We start from the raw sequence: 20,510 nt of genomic DNA, 5'->3' as shown, positions 1-20,510 counted from the left end.
TTTTTTTAAAAATTAAAAAAAAAAGTGCTTATGATTTCATGACTGAGGAGGTCATGTAGGAAGGGGAGATGAAGGATGGGGAGTGTCCTTGTCTTTTTAAGATTAGAGGGGAGACAGGAGCAGAGAGACAGGTCCTCTCCAACCGCTGCCTCAGATCTCCAGTTCACATGCAACAACGATACTCCAAACCCTATTACTCAGAAGCTATATTTCTGATAAAAATGGAGGATTCTCTTCCAACAAGTCTCAAAACAGTCAAGAACTGCTTAGACCCCTCTGTTTCCACTAGAGGGCCTCGTGTATTCATTCCTTCTCCTCTCCAACCTCCACCAAAAGTATGTATATATTACATTTGTGTTTGTATGTGTATACACGTACAACATACACACAACACCCACATACACCCTTCCAATCAGAGCTCTCCCTCCCCCTCTCCACCACCAGGTGTATGAGGGAAGATTCCAGGAACTCAAGCCTTTGTTACTGTGCCCTACTTCAATGAAGGGTAGGAGGGGGTTAGACAGAGTTGGGGCGGGGCCAGGGAGCACGATGCCTGGGTCTTCAGTTCCTACCAGTAAGTCCCTAGGCCTCAGTCTCTCTCCCTTGCTCTACCAGCCTCACCACAATCCATGCTGCCCCAAGAACCTTAACTCCAAACAGATTCCAGACAGGAGAAGCTGAAAGGATCTCCTTTCACCCCGACTTTTGGCCAGGGCCTTGCACAGCACCTGCCAAGGCCAGCAGGTAAAGTGGGAGGGTTAGGGCATGGAGAAAGGGTGGACTCAGACCAGAATGCTCTTTGCACCTGAATCACAACCCCAGACTTAAGGGAAGAATCTGAGTCTTGAGAGAAGGAGGTGTCCTTAGCCTGCGGAAAACAAATCTGAGGCACCTGGGGTTTGGGTTTAACGGAGGTGAGGAACCTGGAGGCACAGGTGGGCAGATTCTCTCAAGCAGTGTCAAGCAGTGTGGAGCCCATGGTGGCAGGGAGGTGTTTGGTCTTAGGATGTGCAGTCTGGAACTCTGGCCTTGCTCCTGCGGAACCTCCTGAGTGTGAATTCAATCCACGGTGGATGGATGGAAAGGAGTTGGGAAGGGAAGTCCCCTGATGGCAGCAGTTAGGAGAGGGTGAGAAGTTGGGTGGGCAACAGCCAAGCTGTCTCATCAGCGGCCCCGCCCCCTACCTTGGCCTCCCAGGGTTGGGATGCGGGGAGAGGCTGTGAGGCATTGGAAAGAAGGGATTGGAAAGACAGAAACAGAGCTGTTACCGGGGCGGGAAGATGAGCTGCGCAGGAATGTGGAGAAAGTGGCACAGACCAGAGCCCTGGAGATAATCAGGTCTGGTGAACTAGAAGTTTGTAGAGTTGGGGGCGCCCGGCGCCGGGCGCGGGCGCCGGCGGGCGGGCCTTCTGGGGTGGGGGGCGGGCAGCTGTGTCGTCAGGAGCGGGGCGGCCCCGCGGCGGCGGCGTCTGCCTGGCCCGTCCCCTCCAGCCCAGCTCGGGCTCCAGCTCCCGCGCCGGCGCTCCAGCTCCGACCGCGCGCCCTCCGCAGGCAAGGTAGAGACCCCGCGAGCCCCCTGCCGCCTACCGCCCTCTCGCACCGGAGCAGGCCGGGGCGGGGGCCGCGGGAGGGGACGCCCCACGGGCTAGGGTAGGGCTGCTGGGCCGAGAAGGAGGAAGCGTGACAGCTGGAGCGGGTAGCTAGAAGGGTTTGCGCCAGGAGCGGGGGGCAGCGGGAGGGCTGGCCCAGAACCCCGTAAGCAGTGTTTCCCCCAGACCTTGCCCTCCATCTGTCCCGATCACTCGGACGGATGCTGAAGCTGGCTCCTGGGGACCCGAGTCGGAGGAAAGTCCATTTTGGAACCTGCACAGCGCTGCACGGGTGGAGAAGTGTTCTTGTTTGGCCTCCTGGTCCCCAACTTCCCACACCTCTCCTTTCCACACCTGTCACCGGGAAGTTTCTGAAACTACCTGGGTCTGAATCCCACTTTTCACCTTTCAATGGGGGAAATGAGCTTTACTGAGGAAGAAATGCAAATATTGCTGGGCATCTCCTCAACCTCTTAACCGTATGAGCCCACATCCCCCAAGCGTGCCAACATCGTAACTTCCTCCTGTACTGCACAGTGACACCCACACACACACACACACAAAAACACCACCCTCTTAATCAGGCAACACTACCATCTGCGATGTTTGTGGAGGCTTAACAAATATTAAGGCTTCAAGCCAAATGATTCCCTCTCAGGGGCCACTGACTGGTAGCAGGGATGGGCAGGAAGGAAGAGACCCTCCCTCAGTCTTCAGAAAGAGGAGGAAGATGCAAGCCCTGGTGTGGTTAAGGGATTCAGAAGTCCGGGTAATCAGGTCTGGGCCCTCAGAAGGGAGTGCCTGCCCCTTGGGGTTCCTTGCTGGGTCAGCCTGAGTGTTCTGGGGGCATAGCTGATTCTTGGGTAATGGTAAACCTACATGACTTGGAATGTGAGCAATGAGTGTTGATGTGAAAAAGGAAACTTTAAATGTTAGCACTGGCTTTGGAAATCATAGTTATCTCTCAGTTACCAGCAATTTTAGTACTTAATGTTTAAAATGAGATCTAGAAGACCAGAGACACTAAGATTTAATGGAATGGACTAAGGACACTGTGTCTAGAGTCTGGGTGTGACCCTGAGAGAGTGGCTCTCTATCTGGGCCTCAGTTTCTTCCTCTGTAAAATAAGAGAGTTGGTGCCTCCCAGCTCTGAGGACGTTCTAGGATTCTCTCCCTCCAAGTCAACTTCTTACTTTCTCACCCCAAGTTGGTAGGGACAGGCAGGGAAACCAGAGGAGGGAGGGGAAGGGTGAGTCACAAATAGCTGTCGGGTTGGGCAGCAGACCCCACCCTCCCAGCCCTAGCCTTCGCCTGGACTAGCCCAGGTTATAGCCTCGGGGCTGGGATGGAGCAGGACAAAATTGGACTTGTTCCAGACTTTTAAGGCCCTAGACAACTGAAAAAATCCCAGGAGCCTTTATGTCTAAGGTCCCAGCCCAGGGGTGTCCTTGGACCCTGATAGTCTAGTTTCTATGGCCACCTGCTCACCCTCCCAGAGGCAAAATGCAGGATCCTGATATTACATGCCTGTGCCTGAGACATGACACAAGTGGGAAGGTATACAACTTGGGCTTCACTGCTGCTGGGAGTTCCTAGAATTTATGCCATCCGGGGTCCAAGGCATTATTTTTCCTACTCTCCAGATATGTTTCTCTAGGTACCACCCTTGTATAATAATAATAACAATAATAATAATAGCTAATGTTTATTGAGTTCTTTCTCTGTGCCATGCAGTTTGCTAAGTATATTGCATGTATTACCTTATTTAACCCTCCCATGGTGACTGATTTCTCCAGGTAACCATTTTACTGATAAGGAAACAGGTTCAGGGAGATGAAATAACTCACCCAAGAGCTAGAATTCTTTTTTCTTTTTGGCCACGCTGCGTGGCATGTGGAATCTTAGTTCCCTGACCAGTGATCGAACCCACGCCCCTTGCATTGGAAGCGCGGAGTCTTAACCACTGGAACGCCAGGGAAGTCCCAAGAGCTAGAATTCTAATCCAAGCCTATCTAATTCAAAAGTCCATTCTTTTAACTTCTACTATATACTACATGTAAGACAGGGGGGGGCTTGTGAAAAGACAGGCAAGAGAGAAGTCTTCTGTCTTCTCTCCTGTTTGTCTATTGTTTGCTCTCTCCCTGTCACTTTCTCAGATTCCATTTCCTAGAACCTTGGAGCCATCTAAGAATCCCCAGGGGTAATCAGAGAGGCTAATTAAGCCTTACAGGCCCCATTAGCCATAAGACTATTATGTGTTCATTAGATCTGTTGGCAGGAGAAGTTAGATTATAGTCATTGAAAGGGCCAGATGGGTGGAGTCCTTTCTCCACAATATTAGTGTCTCAGAACCCCCTTCTAAGTGTTCCCAGAGAGCCTCCAGAACAAGAATGCTATACATGGAGGTGAGTGGCAGAGATGTCCCAAGGGCAGAGGTTACAAAGAAGTTTCTTGCACCATCAGAAAAGAAATTCTATTAGACCCTAACTGCCTCCTTAAGCCTGCCCCAACCACCCTAAATAAGTGGGCAGAGGGGAGACAGAAGGTCAGGGCCTTGGATGGAGTACCACAATAAGTGCTTTTTAGCATCATTCATTCATTTAACAAATATTCATTTAGCACCTACTCTATGTGGTCCACATTGTCTCATGTTCCCCTCACTGTCCAGATGGATACTCTGGCATCCCATTTAACCGTGTTTGGATTAAGAGTCCTCATATATGACTCCCTAGCTTTATACAACTATTTGTACAACCAGTATGGAGCACTTATAACATGATGGGGATTAGGTATTGGGGATACAGTGGTGAATAAGACTGATAAGTTCCTGCCCTGTGGAACTTACATTTTGGTAGGAAAAGACAAACAGTAAACAAAGAAGCAAATAATTGGGCAAGATAATCTCCAGTTGTGATAAGTTCTATGAAGGAAACAAAGGAGGATGCTATGCAAAGGAGGGGGGGCTACCTTAGGACAGAATGATCAGGGAAGGTCTCTTGGAGGAGCTGACATTTCAACTTAGGCAAGAAGTCAGCTCTGCCAAGAGTGGGGAAGGGTGGTCCAGGCAGACAGAACAGTAAGTCTCATGGCCCTGAGCAGGGAAGAACTTGGCATGTTTGAGGAACAGAAAGGAGGGCAGTGAGACTAGAAGGCAGTGTGTGAAGGGGAGAGTGGAACAAGAGGAGGACAGAGAGGCCGTGGGAGAGGGGGTTGCACCACGAAGTTCTTGGGTTGGAGCCTTGGCTCCTCCACTTGTCACCTGCCTTGGGAAGTCCCAACCTCTTTGAGCTCCCATTTCTTCACCTGTAGAATGGCTGTACCAATAATTTCCTATCTCATAGAATTTGATTTTACTTGTTAATACAATAACTACCATTCTTTGTAGGCCCTCTATATGCCAGGTGTTATACTAGGTACTTTTCATACATTATTTGACTTAATCCTCACAACTGTGAAAGATAGGTATCATTCTGCCATTTTATAGCTGTACTTTGCCCAAGTCACACAGTGGTAACACAGCTAAGAATGGAACCCAGATATGACTAACCCCAGTTTTGTTTGACTCCAAAGTGGTGTTGTACTGTGCTCATGTAAGATATTGTTATTGCTGTTATTGAATCCTCAAGGCAAGTTGCCCTCTGCAGCTTGGCCCCTGGGTCAGTGGTCAGCATGATCCACGTGATGGCTCCTCCTTGGTCCCTGGGTCCCATAGCTGAAAGTTGGGGCTCCCTAAACACTGCTAACCTAGCAGGGTGGAAGGAAGGCTCCCGCACTCAGCACAACCCTCCTGGAGCTGAGAAGCCAGGCAGATGCTCAGAGCCTTCTTCCCCTACCTTCTCCCCAATCTCTCGTGCCTGGGTCCCGCCCTTCCCCAGTGGAGCGCTGCGGGACACAGACGAGGCGGGGCCGGGGCTGGGGACCCGGCTAGAGCTGGTTCTGTGTCGCGCGCGTCAGAAGCGCTAGAGGTCGTTGCGGGGCGTGGGTGGCTCTGGGAGTGGTAGCTGAGCGGGGCTGGGGACCAGGGCTGGAGGCGGAGCAAGATGGGGTCGTGGCCCGGGAGGCGTGCCGCCATCTCAGTGAGAACCACCGGAGGGCCGGGGCTGCGGGATGAGAAGGGAGATAGGACAGAGCGCAGGCCCGGCAGAGACTGCAGAGATTGGGGGTGGAGGGAGAAAAGGTAGGAGCAGGCGAGGGACACTCTCACAGAGACGCGTATAGCCTGGGAAAGAGGGGTGGGGGGGAGGGAGGTGAGGGATGGTCAGAGATGAATCAAGACAGATTGGGGAAGAAATCAGAGAGCTGGAGAAGGATACGGAAATGTTGGAGAGAAAGTCAGGGATGAGTCAGAGAAACAGAGACAGAGGACAGACACTGTCAGGGAGAGATAGAGACACAGAGGAGAGGAACACAGGGAAAGGAAGAGACTTAGGGAGGGACTCAGAGACAAGAAAAGAACAGAAATAGTAGTAGGAGTGGAAAATGAACAGAGTATACAGAAGCAAAGAGACCCAGACAGCTGGCCAGTCCTGCCACATGCTCTTGTCATCTTCCTCCAGAGCTACCCTTGGAAGCAGAGTTCCAGGAGCCAGAAGTACTACTACCAAGCTGCCTTCGTGTCCATCCTTAAGAAAAAAAGAAAGATGGCCAAGGAGAGGGGCCTAATAAGCCCCAGTGATTTTGCCCAGCTGCAAAAATACATGGAATGTGAGTCTTCCTCTCAGTCATTCAGTCCTGGAGACCTTACCCTTAGACAATACCTCCTCCTCCTCATTCCCCCCAGTTCCCCCTCTTTTCCCCAGTGGCCTTGAGACAGGATGCTCCTGAGATATGCCTGGCTGGGAGCAGGAGGGGAGGGAAATAGGAAGATGCCCGTGGTCTGAGCTCTCCTCCCACCTTCTCTGAATCTTGACTGCCTGCACCAAATCTCAGAGAAGAGAAATAAAGAGGGCAACCACTTTGGAGGATCTGAAATGTTTTTCTCTCTGTACTTCTGTATTTCTTCTTAGAATTTCTTTTTCATCTCACTGGAATCTTCTTTCCTGTTGGATGTCTGGGTGGGACTGTGGCAGAGGGCAGGGAGAGCTGAACCAGACTAATGCTGTCTTCACTCTCTTCACATGCTAGACTCCACCAAAAAGGTCAGTGATGTCCTAAAGCTCTTTGAGGATGGTGAAATGGCTGAATATCTCCAAGGAGATGTGAGTGGCAGCTGGGAAATCCTCTCCTTCACCAACTCCTCCCACCTTTGTTTTTGCTACTCCATTGGGATGCCCAACTTCCAGGGATTATTCTGGGCCCAACTCTTGCTATCCTCTCTCCAGATTCCCCAGCATCCATTGTTACTGCAACTATTGCTTTAGGACAAAACAAGAGATTCTAGTAACTCAGGACTTAGCCCAATAAACCATACTCCTGCCTTGGATGCTTCTCAACCCTGCACTTACTGTCACTGTCCCCACCACTCCCGATTCAGTCCCCAACTCCCATCCTGCAGATCTCCCCAGGGTAATGCTTGCTCTCATCATAGGCCATTGGGTATGAAGGATTCCAGCAATTCCTGAAAATCTATCTGGAAGTGGATAATGTTCCCAGTCCCCTAAGCCTGGCACTGTTTCAATCCTTCCAGACTAGTTACTGCTTAGAAGAGACTGTAAAAGAAGGTATGGTCACGTAGGTGGGACTGGGCTGGGCCTCCTGAAGAAAAGTCAAATTAAGTGTGGGTTTTGGGGTGAGAGTTGAATTGAGTCACATGTTGGGGGCAGGGTGGTGGGAGGGGGAGGTAGAGGGTAGCCAGGCTTGCCTAGGAGCCAGAGGGAGGAAAGTTAAAGGGAAGAGTTGGAACAAAGGAAAAGAGAAGAGCCAGACTGGAGGGAGCCCCAACCTCAGATCTGCTGTACTTTCTGTAACCAGATGTGGTGTGTCTCAGTGATGTCTCCTGCTACTTTTCCCTTCTGGAGGGTGGCCGGCCAGAAGACAAGCTAGAGTGTGAGTTACCATTCTGGACTGGGAGAGGGAAGGAAAGGTGAAGGGAGAGAGGGTACTCCCCAGCCTTCCTTCCCTCATTTTTTCAGGATTCCTAAAGGCTGACAGGCCAGACAAAGGTGGGGCCAGAGCATGGACCCATTTCCTCTGTTTCCCCAGACGCCTTATACCTAACGCCATCCACCATAGTCACCCTAGTTCCCACGTCTTGTATATTTTCATGTGGGGGACCCGGGATGGGATGTGGGAGGTGTGTACTGTCTCACCTATCAGGTTCACCAAGGGTGGAATCCAGACCTGTTTCCCCTCCCTTTTTGTCTCCCATCTCATTCCCAGCCCCACGTCCTGGGCTCTTCATCCAAAAAGTCTCTCCTTATCTCTTTGTTTCCCCTGTATTCTGTTATGAATTCTTTGGGTATCCCTCACAAACTGACCCTGGCCCCCTAAAACACCCCACAGTCACCTTCAAGCTGTACGACACGGACAGAAATGGGATCCTGGACAGCTCAGTGAGTTGGGGGACCTGTATGCTGGGCAAGGGAATATGTGTCCATTTGTCTGTGCCCACCTGTCCCAACTCTTCCAGGATCTTAGGAAGCAGAGGAAGCTAGAGGGAGAAGCTGAGTCCTCTAGGACTAAATCTGGGAGTAGGTCCCAAGCTCTTGACCCCTAAAAGAGGATGCTGGAGACACGACTTGGGGGCTCCCTTGCAAACACAGACACATAGACATTCATTTACTTGGCAGAGACACCTGAGAATGAGAGGGGGTCTGTGGGTGGAACTCAGGAACCCTGATTTCTAGAGGAGGGTTTGGATGGTGGTAGTGAGGCAGGATATGGCTGTGGCTCTTACCCTCTCGGCCCTCAGGAAGTGGACAAAATCATCATACAGATGATGCGAGTGGCTGAATACCTGGATTGGGAGGTGTCTGAGCTGAGGCCGGTAAGGCAATTCTTCCTGCATGTCCCTTGTTGTACCTGCTCCCTAGTGAGACCTTTATCTACCTCACCCCATCTCTGACAGGCAGCCTGGTGCCCTTGGCTAGGATGGCTAGGCTGGCTGTCCTAGGGGGCAGTGGAGAAGTGTCAGATCTGAGGGGTTACTCACAGCAGAAGTCCACCTCCCCACATTCTCTGCTCAGATTCTTCAGGAGATGATGAAAGAGATTGACTATGATGGCAGTGGCTCTGTCTCCCTAGCTGAGTGGCTCCGGGCTGGGGCCACCACCGTGCCACTGCTAGTGCTACTGGGTCTGGAGATGGTGAGTAGGAGAGACTTGTGAGGATGGGTAAAACAGTTGCCTTGGGTTGTACTTGCCAGAGGTTGGCACTCTAAGGGCTTAGACATTCCCCAGCATCTGCTGTGCCCTCCCAGACCCTGAAGGACAATGGGCAGCACATGTGGAGACCCAAGAGGTTCCCCCGACCAGTCTACTGCAACCTGTGCGAGTCGAGCATTGGTCTTGGCAAACAGGGGCTGAGCTGTAACCGTGAGTGATGGGGCCTGGGAGTGTGGGAACAGAAGGGCAGCCCAGCTATCTGTGGGAGCACGGCGCTCTGAACTTAGAGAGACCTGGCTTTGAATCCTGGGCTCTGCCAGTGACTGGTTTTGTGACCTTGGGAAAGCCACATAACTTCTTTCAGTCTTAGTTTCTTCAACTGAGAATGAGGTAATTGTGAGCATTAAATAAGTTGATGCAAGAAAGGTGCTTCATGTAGTGCATGTACATACTATTAAGTCTGCAATAAAAATTAGCTATTATTATTGTTGTTGTTATTGTTGCTGTTATATCTGGGCCTCCTTTACATCATCCAGCTCAGTTCCTGACACATGAATGGAGTGGGGTTGGGCATGCGGTAGCAATTGCTCTTTTAGGGGGAAGAGTGAGCAAAAGGCACAGGTCTTGGAGGTGAGCCCCCAGCCCAAACTTCAGTTCTGTACCACACCCTCACAGCAAGGGGTTATATGCCATGTTTCAGTGCGTGATGCTGTCTCACCTCCAGGTAAGGAAGAAATAGGGGGAGGGGCTGCAGCTAAGCCTCTGACCTTCTTCACTCTTGCCCAGTCTGTAAATACGTCGTTCACGACCAGTGTGCCATGAAGGCCCTGCCCTGTGAAGTCAGCACCTATGCGAAGTCTCGGAAGGACATTGGTGTGAGTGACCCCATGCCCACCGGATCACCACCAGCATCCTGGCCCTGGTCCTGGCTCTTGGCCCATTGCTGCCCTCAGGCCTTCCCCGAATCCCTGCTCAGACCCTCTCAGACAAGAGTTTGCCTTTCTCCCCAAGGTCCAATCACATGTGTGGGTGCGAGGAGGCTGTGAATCCGGACGCTGCGACCGCTGTCAGAAAAAGATCCGGATCTACCACAGTCTGGTTGGGCTGCATTGTGTGTGGTGCCACCTAGAGGTCAGTCCGGGAGCTATCCCTCCAGCCTTGCTTTGGGCCCCTCCCTAAGCTGCCCTCTCCGCCGGCCCCCTCCGGCACATCTCCCTTACAGCCTTGGTTGCCCTACTCCCAAGGGCTCTCTTGCAGTAGCAGACCCCAAGCTGAGAGGTGACGGGGTTCCCTCCACAATCTCTCCGTGCCTGCCTTGTCTTTCAGATCCATGACGACTGCCTGCCAGCCATGGGCCATGAGTGTGACTGTGGGCTGCTCCGCGATCACATCCTGCGTCCATCTTCCATCTATCCCAGCGTCCTTGTGAGACCCCTGGACAGCGGCTGGGAGGGGACAGGAGTGCTTCCCCAATTCACACACGCACACAATGCCATTTAGAGCAGAGAGCCTATATTTTTAGGATTTAAGTCAGACTCTCATCTGTTTATGGATTCACACAATCCAGTTTTCCTTCCTTCTGCCTCCTTCCCTTCCTAGGCCTCTGGACAGGAGCGTAAAATTAGCAAAACAAACCAGAAGACCGTGGATGATTTAAATTTGAGCACCTCTGAGGCACTGCGGGTACAGGGCTGAGAGGCTTGGGCTTAATGGTGGGGACCTCATGGGAGGGAGTGAAGTGGGAAACCTGGGGACTGGTTCCTGCTCCCTGAGGGAGGGGAAAGCCGCCTGGGGGAAATGCCAGCCCTCTGCTCCTGTCTCCGGGGCCCATCTTAACTCTGACAAAATCCTGCTTTCCTTATCCTTGTTTTCTTCCCTCAATGCAGATTGACCCTGTTTCTAACACCCACCCACTTCTGGTCTTTGTCAACCCCAAGAGTGGTGGGAAGCAAGGGGAGAGGTGAGGAGAGCTCTACTAGGTCTTGTAAAATAGAGAGGGAAGATGGACAGAGGCTGGGAATCTGTGTGTATGCAGGGGACATACCTTGAGGACATCAAGAGAGTGGAGTACAGGGACTTCCCTGGCGGTCCAATGGTTAGGACGCCATGCTTCCACTGCAGGGGGCGGGGGTTCCATCCCTGGTGGGGAAACTAAGATCCTGCATGCTGCGCGGCACAGCCAAAAAAAAAAAAAGAGAGAGAGAGAGAGTGGAGTACAGAATATCCATGCCATGCCCTGCCATGAGCTTTCCTTTTTCCCCACACAGGGTGCTTTGGAAATTCCAGTATCTACTAAACCCTCGACAGGTGTTTAACCTCCTAAAGGATGGTCCCGAGCCAGGGTGAGTATAGGTTAGGGGCTGTATCGCAGGGTTTGTGTGTGTCTGCCTATCTGTGTATGTTGGAAGAGAGCAGGAAAGAGCGCCTGTTGGGAGGGGAGGGCCAGGGGAAGCCCAAGAAACCAGACTTCAGAATGCTGCTTTTGCTGGGTATCCCTACCTCTGAATTCTCCAGCTCATCTCTGTTCTGCTCTCAAAGAATGGAGATACCAATTTCTCCCTCACCACTAAGGAGTGGCTATAAGATTTCCCCATTGTACCTTTTCTCTGCCCTTAATAGAAACAAGTCGTTTGACAAAGGGGAAGGGTGTTATAAGGAATGAGAGACAAGAAGTACTTACTCTGCCTGTCCAAGAGTTGGGTAGCCTCAGTCCAGTTATCCTTCCTCATCTTCTCTCTCACCTTTTGTCTCAGGCTCAGATTCTTCAGAGATGTTCCTGATTACCGGATTTTGGTGTGTGGCGGAGATGGCACAGTAGGCTGGATTCTAGAGACCATTGGTCAGTGCAGGGAGCGGCTCCGGGCTGGGCCCAGGGGCAGTGGCCTTCCAGAGCTAACTCCCTTCATCCGTCTCTTTACCTGCCTCCACAGACAAAGCCAACTTGCCTGTTGTGCCTCCTGTTGCTGTGTTGCCCCTGGGCACTGGAAATGATCTGGCTCGTTGCCTAAGATGGGGAGGAGGTAAGTGGTTAGAAATTGTTTTCCTGGGGAATGGGGGAGTTGGGTAGGTAGGGAAAGGCACACAGAGAAGGCATTTAGGCATCTGGTGAAGAAAAAGCCTTGGCGGAAAAGAGAGGCACAGATGGGTGGGTCCCAAAGTGGATTGTCCCAAAGGAAGAGAGCTCTGGAAGAAGCAAAGACCTGAAGGGTCAAGGATGACAGTCTGAACCTAGAAGGGTCAAGGGTGACAGTCCTCTTCCCTATAAACCTAAAAATATCCTTCTGTTTCTCCCAAGTCTTAGGGCTCAGAATCAAAGAATATGGGGTAGAGAGGACAATGTGGGAATAAGGAAGGTTGTATAAGAGCTAAGCCAGTTGCTGAGTGATGGAGCTAGCAGGGAGCTTGGCCATGATTCATTCATTTATTTAACCAATTACACTTGACCCTTGAACAGCATGGTCTTGAACTGCGCCGGTCCACTTATTGAGGATATTTTTCAGTAGTAAATACTACAGGACTACACAGTCCATGGTTGGTTGAATCCGCAGATGTGGAGAAACAGTGGATATGGAGGGCCAACTATAAGTTATACGCGGATTAACCCCCACGTTATTCAAGGGTCAGCTGTAATCAGGGGTCATTCATTCATTCATAATTTTTCCCATGTCTATTGCAACAGTCTCCTAACTGCTCTCCCATTTCTAGTCTCTTTTTCCCTTCAAAGAGAAAGTTTGAGAGATGTAATCGGTAAATAGAGAGGTCAGTGTGGGGCAGATTGAAATTGTCTTGGAATTGAGGAAGTTGTCTTGGAATTGAGGCTCTTGGATTCAGAGTCCAGCTCTGAGATCTCACAGGAGATTATGGAATAGGAGGCTGCGAAGGAGAGCAAAAAGTATTCTCAGTGGAAGAAGTTGTGTAAGGCCAGAGGAGTCACCAAACAACATGGTGGTGCATTTTGGAAAGCGAGTCGTTCATTGTGACTGGGACATAGGGTGCACAGTGGGCAATGAGAAGAGGGAGGACTGAATTGAGCAGGGTCCAGATAATGGAGGGTCATGAATGCTGTGGTGAGGAGTTTTTAACTTCATCCTGCCAGAGTTTGAAAACTGACAGCCCACAGAAATGATGTGTAGTGTTTTGTACTGTTTGTCTTGCAGTGTTTTGAATTTTTTTGACCTTGGTTATTTCTAAGAAGTGGGTCATGTATTCTTCAATTCAACACAATCCTCTCACCTCCCTGCCACTCATTCACTTTACGTTTCTAGCTTCTGAGGCATTTGAACGTGCAATCCCTGAACCATGGGGAGCTCTGGAACTCATGAAAGATGTAACTAAAAGAAAAAATAGGTGTGTGTGTGTGTGTGTGTGTGTGTATGCATATATAATACTTTATATATATAAATTATAGTTTGTATATAATAAAAATTACTTTTTATATAAAATATTATTCCAGAAAGGAGAAATATCTCTGCATAATATAATTTAAATCTTGTATGTAAACATGTGACCATTTTGGGGGGGGCCATGCTTAAATCCTCAACATCTGACTTTGTTTTCATTAACAGTATTAGACACTTTGAAATCATGAACTTTGAGTCTTCACTTTGTGTTTTGCAAATGAGACTCTCATAGCAGTTTCTGCTAATTCCATCTGAATCATTAAAATAATGATATAAATACAGCACTAATGAAAACTTGTGTTGATATTGAAAAAAATCCTAAGATTCGAAGGGGGATCAATGGAAAGAATACCGCTATGGGAGCTCTGTGGAGGATGGATTGGAGGAAGAAGGCAGGACCTCAATTGCAATAGTCTAGTCAAGAGATGATGAGCACAAAAGCAAAGGCAGCACCAGTGGAGTCATGGGGTAGAAGCCACAATACTTGGTAACTAATGGATTGTGGAGGAAGACGTAAAGACAAGTCTAAGACATTTTCTAGGTTTGTGGACTGAGCAGATGGGGATACCATTTATTAAAATAGGGAATATAGGGCTTCCCTGGTGGCACAGTGGTTGAGAATCCGCCTGCCAATGCAGGGGACACGGGTTCGATCCCTGGTCCGGGAAGATCCCACATGCTGTGGAGCAACTAAGCCCGTTCACCACAACTACAGAGCCTGCACTCTAGAGCCTGTGAGCCACAACTATTGAGCCCCCGTGCCACAACTACTGAAGCCTGCGGGCCTAGAGCCCATGCTCTGCAACAAGAGAAGCCACCGCAATGAGAAGCCGACGCACTGCAACGAAGAGTAGCCCTCGCTCGCCACAACTAGAGAAAGCCCGCGTACAGCAATGAAGACCCAACTCAACCAAAAATAAATAAATAAAATAAATAAATTTTAAAAAAAATAGGGAATATAGGAGGAGGACCAGTTTAAGGAAGAAAGATAGATTCGGTTTTGGATGTATTGAGTTAAGGTATCAGTGGAGCACCTAGGTGGAGATGTGTGGTGGGTAGTCAGAAATTGATGTTAAGAATTTAGGAGAGAAGTCAGGACTGAAGATATGTGTTTGAGAGTCATCTCCTAGGAGGTAATTGACATCCTCAGAGTAGATGAGTTACCCAGGGAAAGAGGTAAGAAGAGAAAGTGGATAAGGACAGCCAGATCCTGGTAAACACCCTATTTAGGGGTTGAACAGAAGAAGATTAATTATTAAAGGAGTCTGTATTAGTGTCCTCTTGCTGCTGTGACAAATCACCATGGTGCCTTAAAACAACACGGATGTATTATCTTAACAGTTCTTGAGGGCACAAATCCAAAATCGTTTCCACTGCGCTAAAATCAAGATGTTGGCAGGGCTGTATTTTTTCTGGAGGCTCTCGGGGAGAATCCGTTGCCTTGTCTTTTCCAGTTACTAGAGGCTGCCTGCATTGCTTGGCTCATATCCCCCCCTTCCAACCAGCAATGTTATCCTTCCAAGCTCTGCTTCCGTTGTCAAATCTCCTTCCATGACTCTTCTCTCTTGTAGCCTTCTTTCACTTATTAGGAGCCCTGTGATTACATAGGGCCCAGCCAGATAATCCAGGATAATCTCCTCATCTTAAAATCCTTAATTTAATCACATCTGCAAAGTCTCTTTTGCCATTTAAAGCAACATATGCACAGATTCTGGAGATTAGGTTGTGCACATCTCTGAAAGGCCGTTGTTTTGCTTACCACAGAGACTAAGAAAAAACAGAGCAGGTCCTCTGTAACTTTAGTGGTATTTTAGAGGCTGAGTGAGGAGTTTCATGTGTTAAAATGAGAGCTAAAGATATACTATTGGTTTTGGCAGGAATCATTGGCAATCTTTGCCAAAAGAGTTTCAGCAGGGTCGTATGGAGAAAGGCAAATTATAGTGGGTTGAACCATTGATGGAATGTGAGGAAGTGAAGACTTTTTTTTTTCTTTTCTTTTTTTTTTGCTGCACCACGCGGAATGTGGGATTTTAGTTCCCCAGCCAGGAATTGAATCCGTGCCCCCTGCAGTGGAAGCGTGGAGTCTTAATCACTGGACCTCCAGGGAATTCCCTAACTAGTCCCATATTGATATACATTTGGGTAGCATTCAGTTTTTTATTACACACCATACTGCAGTCTATCTCTGCACACAGATGTGAGAATTTCTCTAGAAGAGATTTCTACAAGTGGAATTGCTGGCTCAAAGAGTATAAACATTTTACTAGTTATTTTAGTTTTAAAAAATTACACAAGTAATGCATCAGTACATTTTCACTGTGAAAGGTTTTAAAAAGTAAAATGTGTGAGTCTTCACATACAGGTTTCCTCTTCCCTACCCCCTCACCAAATTCCACGTTCCTCCCCAGAGATAACTACTGTTTCCTATTTGCACTCATTTTTCTGTTTCACACACACACATAACTTTTAAACGAACATAAATGGGATTATACTATACACATTGTCCTGGGACTTCTTTTTTCATTGAATATGTCTTGGAGAACTTTCCATGATACTACATAGAGATTTCATTCTGATTTCAGTAGCTGCACATTATTTCATAGCATGGATTTGGCATAATTTATAAAACCTTCCCCTCCTGGTGGACATTTAGATTGTTTCCAGTTTTTTGCTGTTTTACAGAGTACCTCAGCAAAAATCCTTATACATCCATTTCTGTGGATTTTTGTTTCCGTAGGAGAAATTCCTAAAAGTGGAATTGCTGTGTCAGAGAATATGTTTTGATAAAATTTGATAACATTTTGATAAAAGTTGCCAAATTGTCTTCCAAAAATGAAATACCAATTTATGCTCCAACTAACGGCAAATGAGAGTGCCAGTTTATTCATAATCCCATTAGCATTTGGTTTTCTCAGTCTCTTCATAGTTTGTCAATCTGATAGGCACAAAAAGTTAACTAATTTACAATTTTAATTTACAATTCTTTTAACTATTAGTAATATTGAGCATCTTTAATATGAATATTGGCCATTTGTATTTCTTCTGTGATTGGCTTGAGTTATTTGCCCATTTTTCTACTGACTTTTAAAAAAATATTTATTTATTTATTTGGCTGCCTCCGGTCTTCGTTGCGGCACGTGGGATCTTTCCTTTCAGCGCTCGTTGAAGCTCATGGGCTTCTCTCTAGTTGTGGCGTGCGGGTTTTCTCTCTCTTGCTGTGGTGCATGGGTTCCAGAGCGCGTGGGCTCTGTAGTTGAGGCTCACGAGCTCAGTAGTTGTGCGCGGGCTTAGTTGCCCCGTGGCATGTGGGATCTTAGTTCCCAGACCAGAGATTGAACCCGTGTCCCCTGCATTGGAAGGCGGATTCTTTACCACTGGACCACCAGGGAAGTTCTTGACTTTTTTTTTTTAATGTTATTATTATTTTTTTATTAAATTTATTTATTTTTGGCTGTGTTGGGTGTTTGTCGCTGCACGCAGGCTTTCTCTAGTTGTGGCAAGCAGAGGCCACTCTTCATTGCGGTGCACGGGCTTCTCATTGCGGTGGCTTCTCTTGTTGCAGAGCACAGGCTCTAGGCGCATGGGCTTCAGTAGTTGTGGCGCGTGGGCTCAGCAGTTGTGGCTCGTGGGCTAAGAGCTCAGGCTCAATAGTTGTGGTGCCCAGGCTTAGTTGCTCCGCGGCATGTGGGATCTTCCCGGACCAGGGCTCAAACCCGTGTCCCCTGCATTGGCAGGCGAATTCTTAACCACTACGCCACCAGGGAAGTCCCCCTGACTTTTTAAATATAGTGATTTGTAAGCACTTTTTGAATGTTGGAGAAGTTAGTCTGTTATGTGTGCTGCAGATATTTTTTCCCAGTTTGTCTTTTGTCTTTTTTTTTAGGTGTGTGTTTATTTAACTGTACAGAAGTTGTTTGTTTGCTTGGTTAGGTCTTTTTATTTATTTTTTTGTCAGAACTATTTCTGTTTATTTTGTGGCAATTTTGAAAATTCCAGTTATATTTGCTTTACTTCTGTTTGATTTCAGAAGTTTTTAATTTTCATATAATTGTATTTATCAGTCTTTTTCTTGTTTGGCTCTGAGTTTTGTACTATGCTTTAGAAAGGCCTTTTCCGCTCAAAGATTATAAAACATTCACTCATGTTTTCTGCTAGTACAAATTCTGCTTACATTTAAATTCTTTGACCTATCTTGAATTTATTTTAGTGTAAGGGGTGACTTCTACATCCAGTACCATTTACTGAATAATCTATCTTTCCCCATGTATTTAAAATGTCATGATATACTAAATCCCCATATATACTTGAGTCTATTTCTGGGCACTCTGTTCTTTACTATTGAACTTTTTATTCCAGTCACTGTGCCAGTTATTACCCTGTTTTGATACCCTTGCTTTATACTGTGTTCTATCTGGTAGAATGAGGAGAGGAAGCATCAGAGAAAGAGAGAGATTATTCCCATTCATCACTTATCTTTTTCAGCACTTTTCCTTTTCCTGGCTATTTTCTTTACTCTTCCAAATGAACTTTGGCGTTATTGTTAGATGCGCACACACATTGGGAACTTTCACCCTCCATGACAGTGACAGTGTGGAGAAAAGGGTCAGTAAGAGTCTGACCTTCAGATTGGTCCATGGGAGCCATGACTGAACACTCCTGCCCTTTCACTGCTTAGGGCTCGGAGGATCTGCAGAACCAGGGCAGAGGATCCCTGGGAATCTGTGGATCTGGGAGCTGAGAGGAGGTCCGTCTGGGACCTGGGGTTCAGTGCTAACCTGTCTTCATACCATCCTTAGGGTATGAGGGACAGAATCTGGGGAAGATCCTCAAGGATTTAGAGACGAGTAAGGTGGTACACATGGATCGATGGTCTGTGGAGGTGATACCCCAACAAACTGAAGAAAAGAGTGACCCAGTCCCCTTTCAAATCATCAATAACTACTTCTCCATTGGTGTGGTCAGTGGAGTGGGGCATGGGGGGGAGGGGAGGAAGTGGGGGTTAAGCAGGCAGAGGCTGGAGGAGGGCAGAAAAGGAAGGTAGAGGGTAAAGGAGCTGTGACACAGGGAAATCAGGAGTGGGCACAGTGGTGTGAGTTGCAAGAAAAGAATGTGGGATGAAAAAAAAAAAAAAAAAGAATGTGGGACATATCACTCCCAAACTGGAGAGTTAAAGAGAGAGAGGGTTCTGTGCTGAGGAAGGAGGCGGCCTCTGATCTCATATACCCTGGACTCCCCAGGATGCCTCTATTGCTCACCGATTTCACATCATGCGGGAGAAATATCCTGAGAAGTTCAACAGCAGGTGAGGAAAATGGGACGGGTGTGGGCATACACAGTGGCAGGGACCACATGGTGGCCAAGTTTGACTCAGTGCTTAGACAGGCAGTGACACCTCTAGGAAGCCCCTCAACCAAGCTTCCCTGTTCCCCATGGGACTGTAGTTAGGAGGTTGATGCCCTTCCCTGTCACTTAGCCCACCTCTGCCAGCACTGTGTAATTTGTCCCCTCCCTCCTGGGCCTGGTGTTGGGACCGACACAGAATGAAGAACAAGCTATGGTACTTCGAATTTGCCACTTCTGAATCCATCTTCTCAACGTGCAAAAAGCTGGAGGAATCTTTGACAGTTGAGGTGGGCGTGATGAGAGCCAACCCCACATCCTTTTTAGCCCCTTATATCTTAATTTCTCCCTCCACAGGAGCCCTCAGGAACTTCTCATATTCTTGAACCTATACTTTGACCTCCCTGCTCTCTAATCCTGATCTCCCAAGTTCTTAAGATACACCAGTCCCTACTTCCCTCCACCTCTTGCAAACCTCCAAATCCTAGTCTTCCCAGTGTTATCTGGTGGAGGGAGCGGTCATGTCCATCGTGATGCCATGAGGCAAGGATCTGTGCTCTCCTCCCCTCAGATCTGTGGGAAACCACTGGATCTGAGCAACCTGTCCCTAGAAGGCATCGCAGTGCTGAACATCCCGAGCACGCATGGCGGCTCCAATCTCTGGGGTGACACCAAGAGACCGCACAGCGATATCCATGGGATCAACCAGGCCTTAGGTGCTACAGCCAAAGTGATCACCGACCCTGATATCCTGAAAACCTGTGTACCAGGTAAGAGGAGCAGCCTTGGGAGCTTAGTGGGGGGGACTAAGGAGAAGGTGTGACTCTCTTTGGAGGAACCCTGCTTCTACAAAACCTGTCTCCCTACTTCCCACCCCCCCCAGACCTAAGCGACAAGCGGCTGGAAGTAGTAGGGCTGGAGGGTGCAATTGAGATGGGCCAGATCTATACCAAGCTCAAGAATGCTGGACATCGGCTAGCCAAGTGCTCTGAGATCACCTTCCAGTAAGGAAAACTCAAGCTGGGGGCTCTGAGGGAAGGAGTGGGACCAGGAAAGCAGAAGGGTATGGGAATGGTGGGGAGGGACTGTACCAGATCTTCCTCAGTAACAAAGGGTCTCAAGGCCAACCTAAGAACAGAGTTTTGGTACTCGGTTGATAAAGAAATTGCCACCAATCTGCCTTGACCTCACACAGCACCACAAAAACCCTCCCCATGCAAATTGATGGAGAACCCTGGATGCAGACACCCTGTACAGTGAGTATTGCCTATGCCTGCCAAAAACTGAACCCCCAGGCTCCGTGGATCCTAAATTTCCATTCCACAGCTTCTTTACTTCCTGCTGAGGCCTGAAGTTCCCCTGTGCACCCTTCCTCCCAAATCCTGATTTCTCAGCCCCTGGCCTTCCTACCATGGCCTCTCTAGGACCCCGGCAACCCACTCTGAACCCTACAGATTTTCCCCCAAATCTCTGCTGCTCCAGCCCCAAGGCACTAGGTCTTATCTCTGAATGCGCCTCCTTCCCTTCCAGATCAAGATTACCCACAGGAACCAGATGCCCATGCTCGTGGGCCCACCCCCCCGCTCCTCCAATTTCTTTGGCTTCTTATGCTGAGGGGGGACATCTCAGCCTCCAAGCCAGCCTTGAACCCACCTCCTTGTCCCTGGACTCTACTCCCTAGGCTCTGTACATTGCTGCCCAACCCTCCTGCCAGCTCAGGGGAGTGTTCCTTCACCCTCACAGTATTTATTATCCTGCACCACCTCCACTATTCCCCATGCACATGTGCACACACATACACACACACGTCACAAACAATACATTGAAAGTGCCTCATCTGAATAAAATGACTTTTTTTCCCACTGGGATATCTGTTAAGTAAGTGGTACACCTCCTTCCTTTATACCTCCACTCCTTTA

General features: G+C 48.6%; 1 protein-coding gene across 3 annotated transcripts; it reads left to right on the top strand.

Moving 5' to 3' along the window:
- Positions 1–1,476: 1,476 nt before the first annotated feature.
- DGKA (diacylglycerol kinase alpha) lies at positions 1,477–20,433 on the top strand. 3 transcript variants are annotated; one of them, XM_061206152.1, is made up of 24 exons: positions 1,477–1,556; positions 6,146–6,293; positions 6,714–6,787; positions 7,117–7,249; positions 7,500–7,574; positions 8,031–8,080; positions 8,440–8,514; positions 8,714–8,833; positions 8,947–9,061; positions 9,638–9,726; positions 9,863–9,982; positions 10,178–10,276; positions 10,451–10,534; positions 10,738–10,811; positions 11,119–11,193; positions 11,605–11,690; positions 11,782–11,871; positions 18,048–18,208; positions 18,489–18,553; positions 18,791–18,881; positions 19,163–19,361; positions 19,475–19,595; positions 19,787–19,847; positions 20,122–20,433. In XM_061206152.1, the coding sequence occupies exons 2-24, from the start codon at positions 6,230–6,232 to the stop codon at positions 20,203–20,205; spliced, it is 2,205 nt and encodes a 734-aa protein (XP_061062135.1). In that variant the 5' UTR covers positions 1,477–1,556; positions 6,146–6,229; the 3' UTR covers positions 20,206–20,433. The 3 variants fall into 3 exon arrangements, with proteins under 3 accessions (XP_061062135.1, XP_061062134.1, XP_061062133.1); XM_061206151.1 differs by lacking the exon at positions 20,122–20,433 and having other exon boundaries at positions 19,787–20,087; XM_061206150.1 differs by lacking the exons at positions 1,477–1,556; positions 6,146–6,293; positions 6,714–6,787; positions 7,117–7,249; positions 8,031–8,080 and having other exon boundaries at positions 7,520–7,574.
- The last annotated feature ends 77 nt before the right edge of the window (positions 20,434–20,510 follow it).

The sequence above is a fragment of the Eubalaena glacialis genome, chromosome 11, assembly GCF_028564815.1.
Source record: "Eubalaena glacialis isolate mEubGla1 chromosome 11, mEubGla1.1.hap2.+ XY, whole genome shotgun sequence".
NCBI classification, from domain to species: Eukaryota; Metazoa; Chordata; class Mammalia; order Artiodactyla; family Balaenidae; genus Eubalaena; species Eubalaena glacialis.
This window is presented reverse-complemented; position numbering and strand designations above follow the sequence as displayed.

Excerpts from the sequence above, each read along its gene's own strand:
- DGKA (XM_061206151.1), top strand. The coding sequence starts at position 6,230 with ATGGCCAAGGAGAGGGGCCTAATAAGCCCCAGTGATTTTGCCCAGCTG. Across the intron at positions 8,515-8,713 it reads AGGTGTCTGAGCTGAGGCCG|ATTCTTCAGGAGATGATGAA; the intron begins GTAAGGCAATTC and ends TTCTCTGCTCAG. Across the intron at positions 18,209-18,488 it reads ACTACTTCTCCATTGGTGTG|GATGCCTCTATTGCTCACCG; the intron begins GTCAGTGGAGTG and ends TGGACTCCCCAG.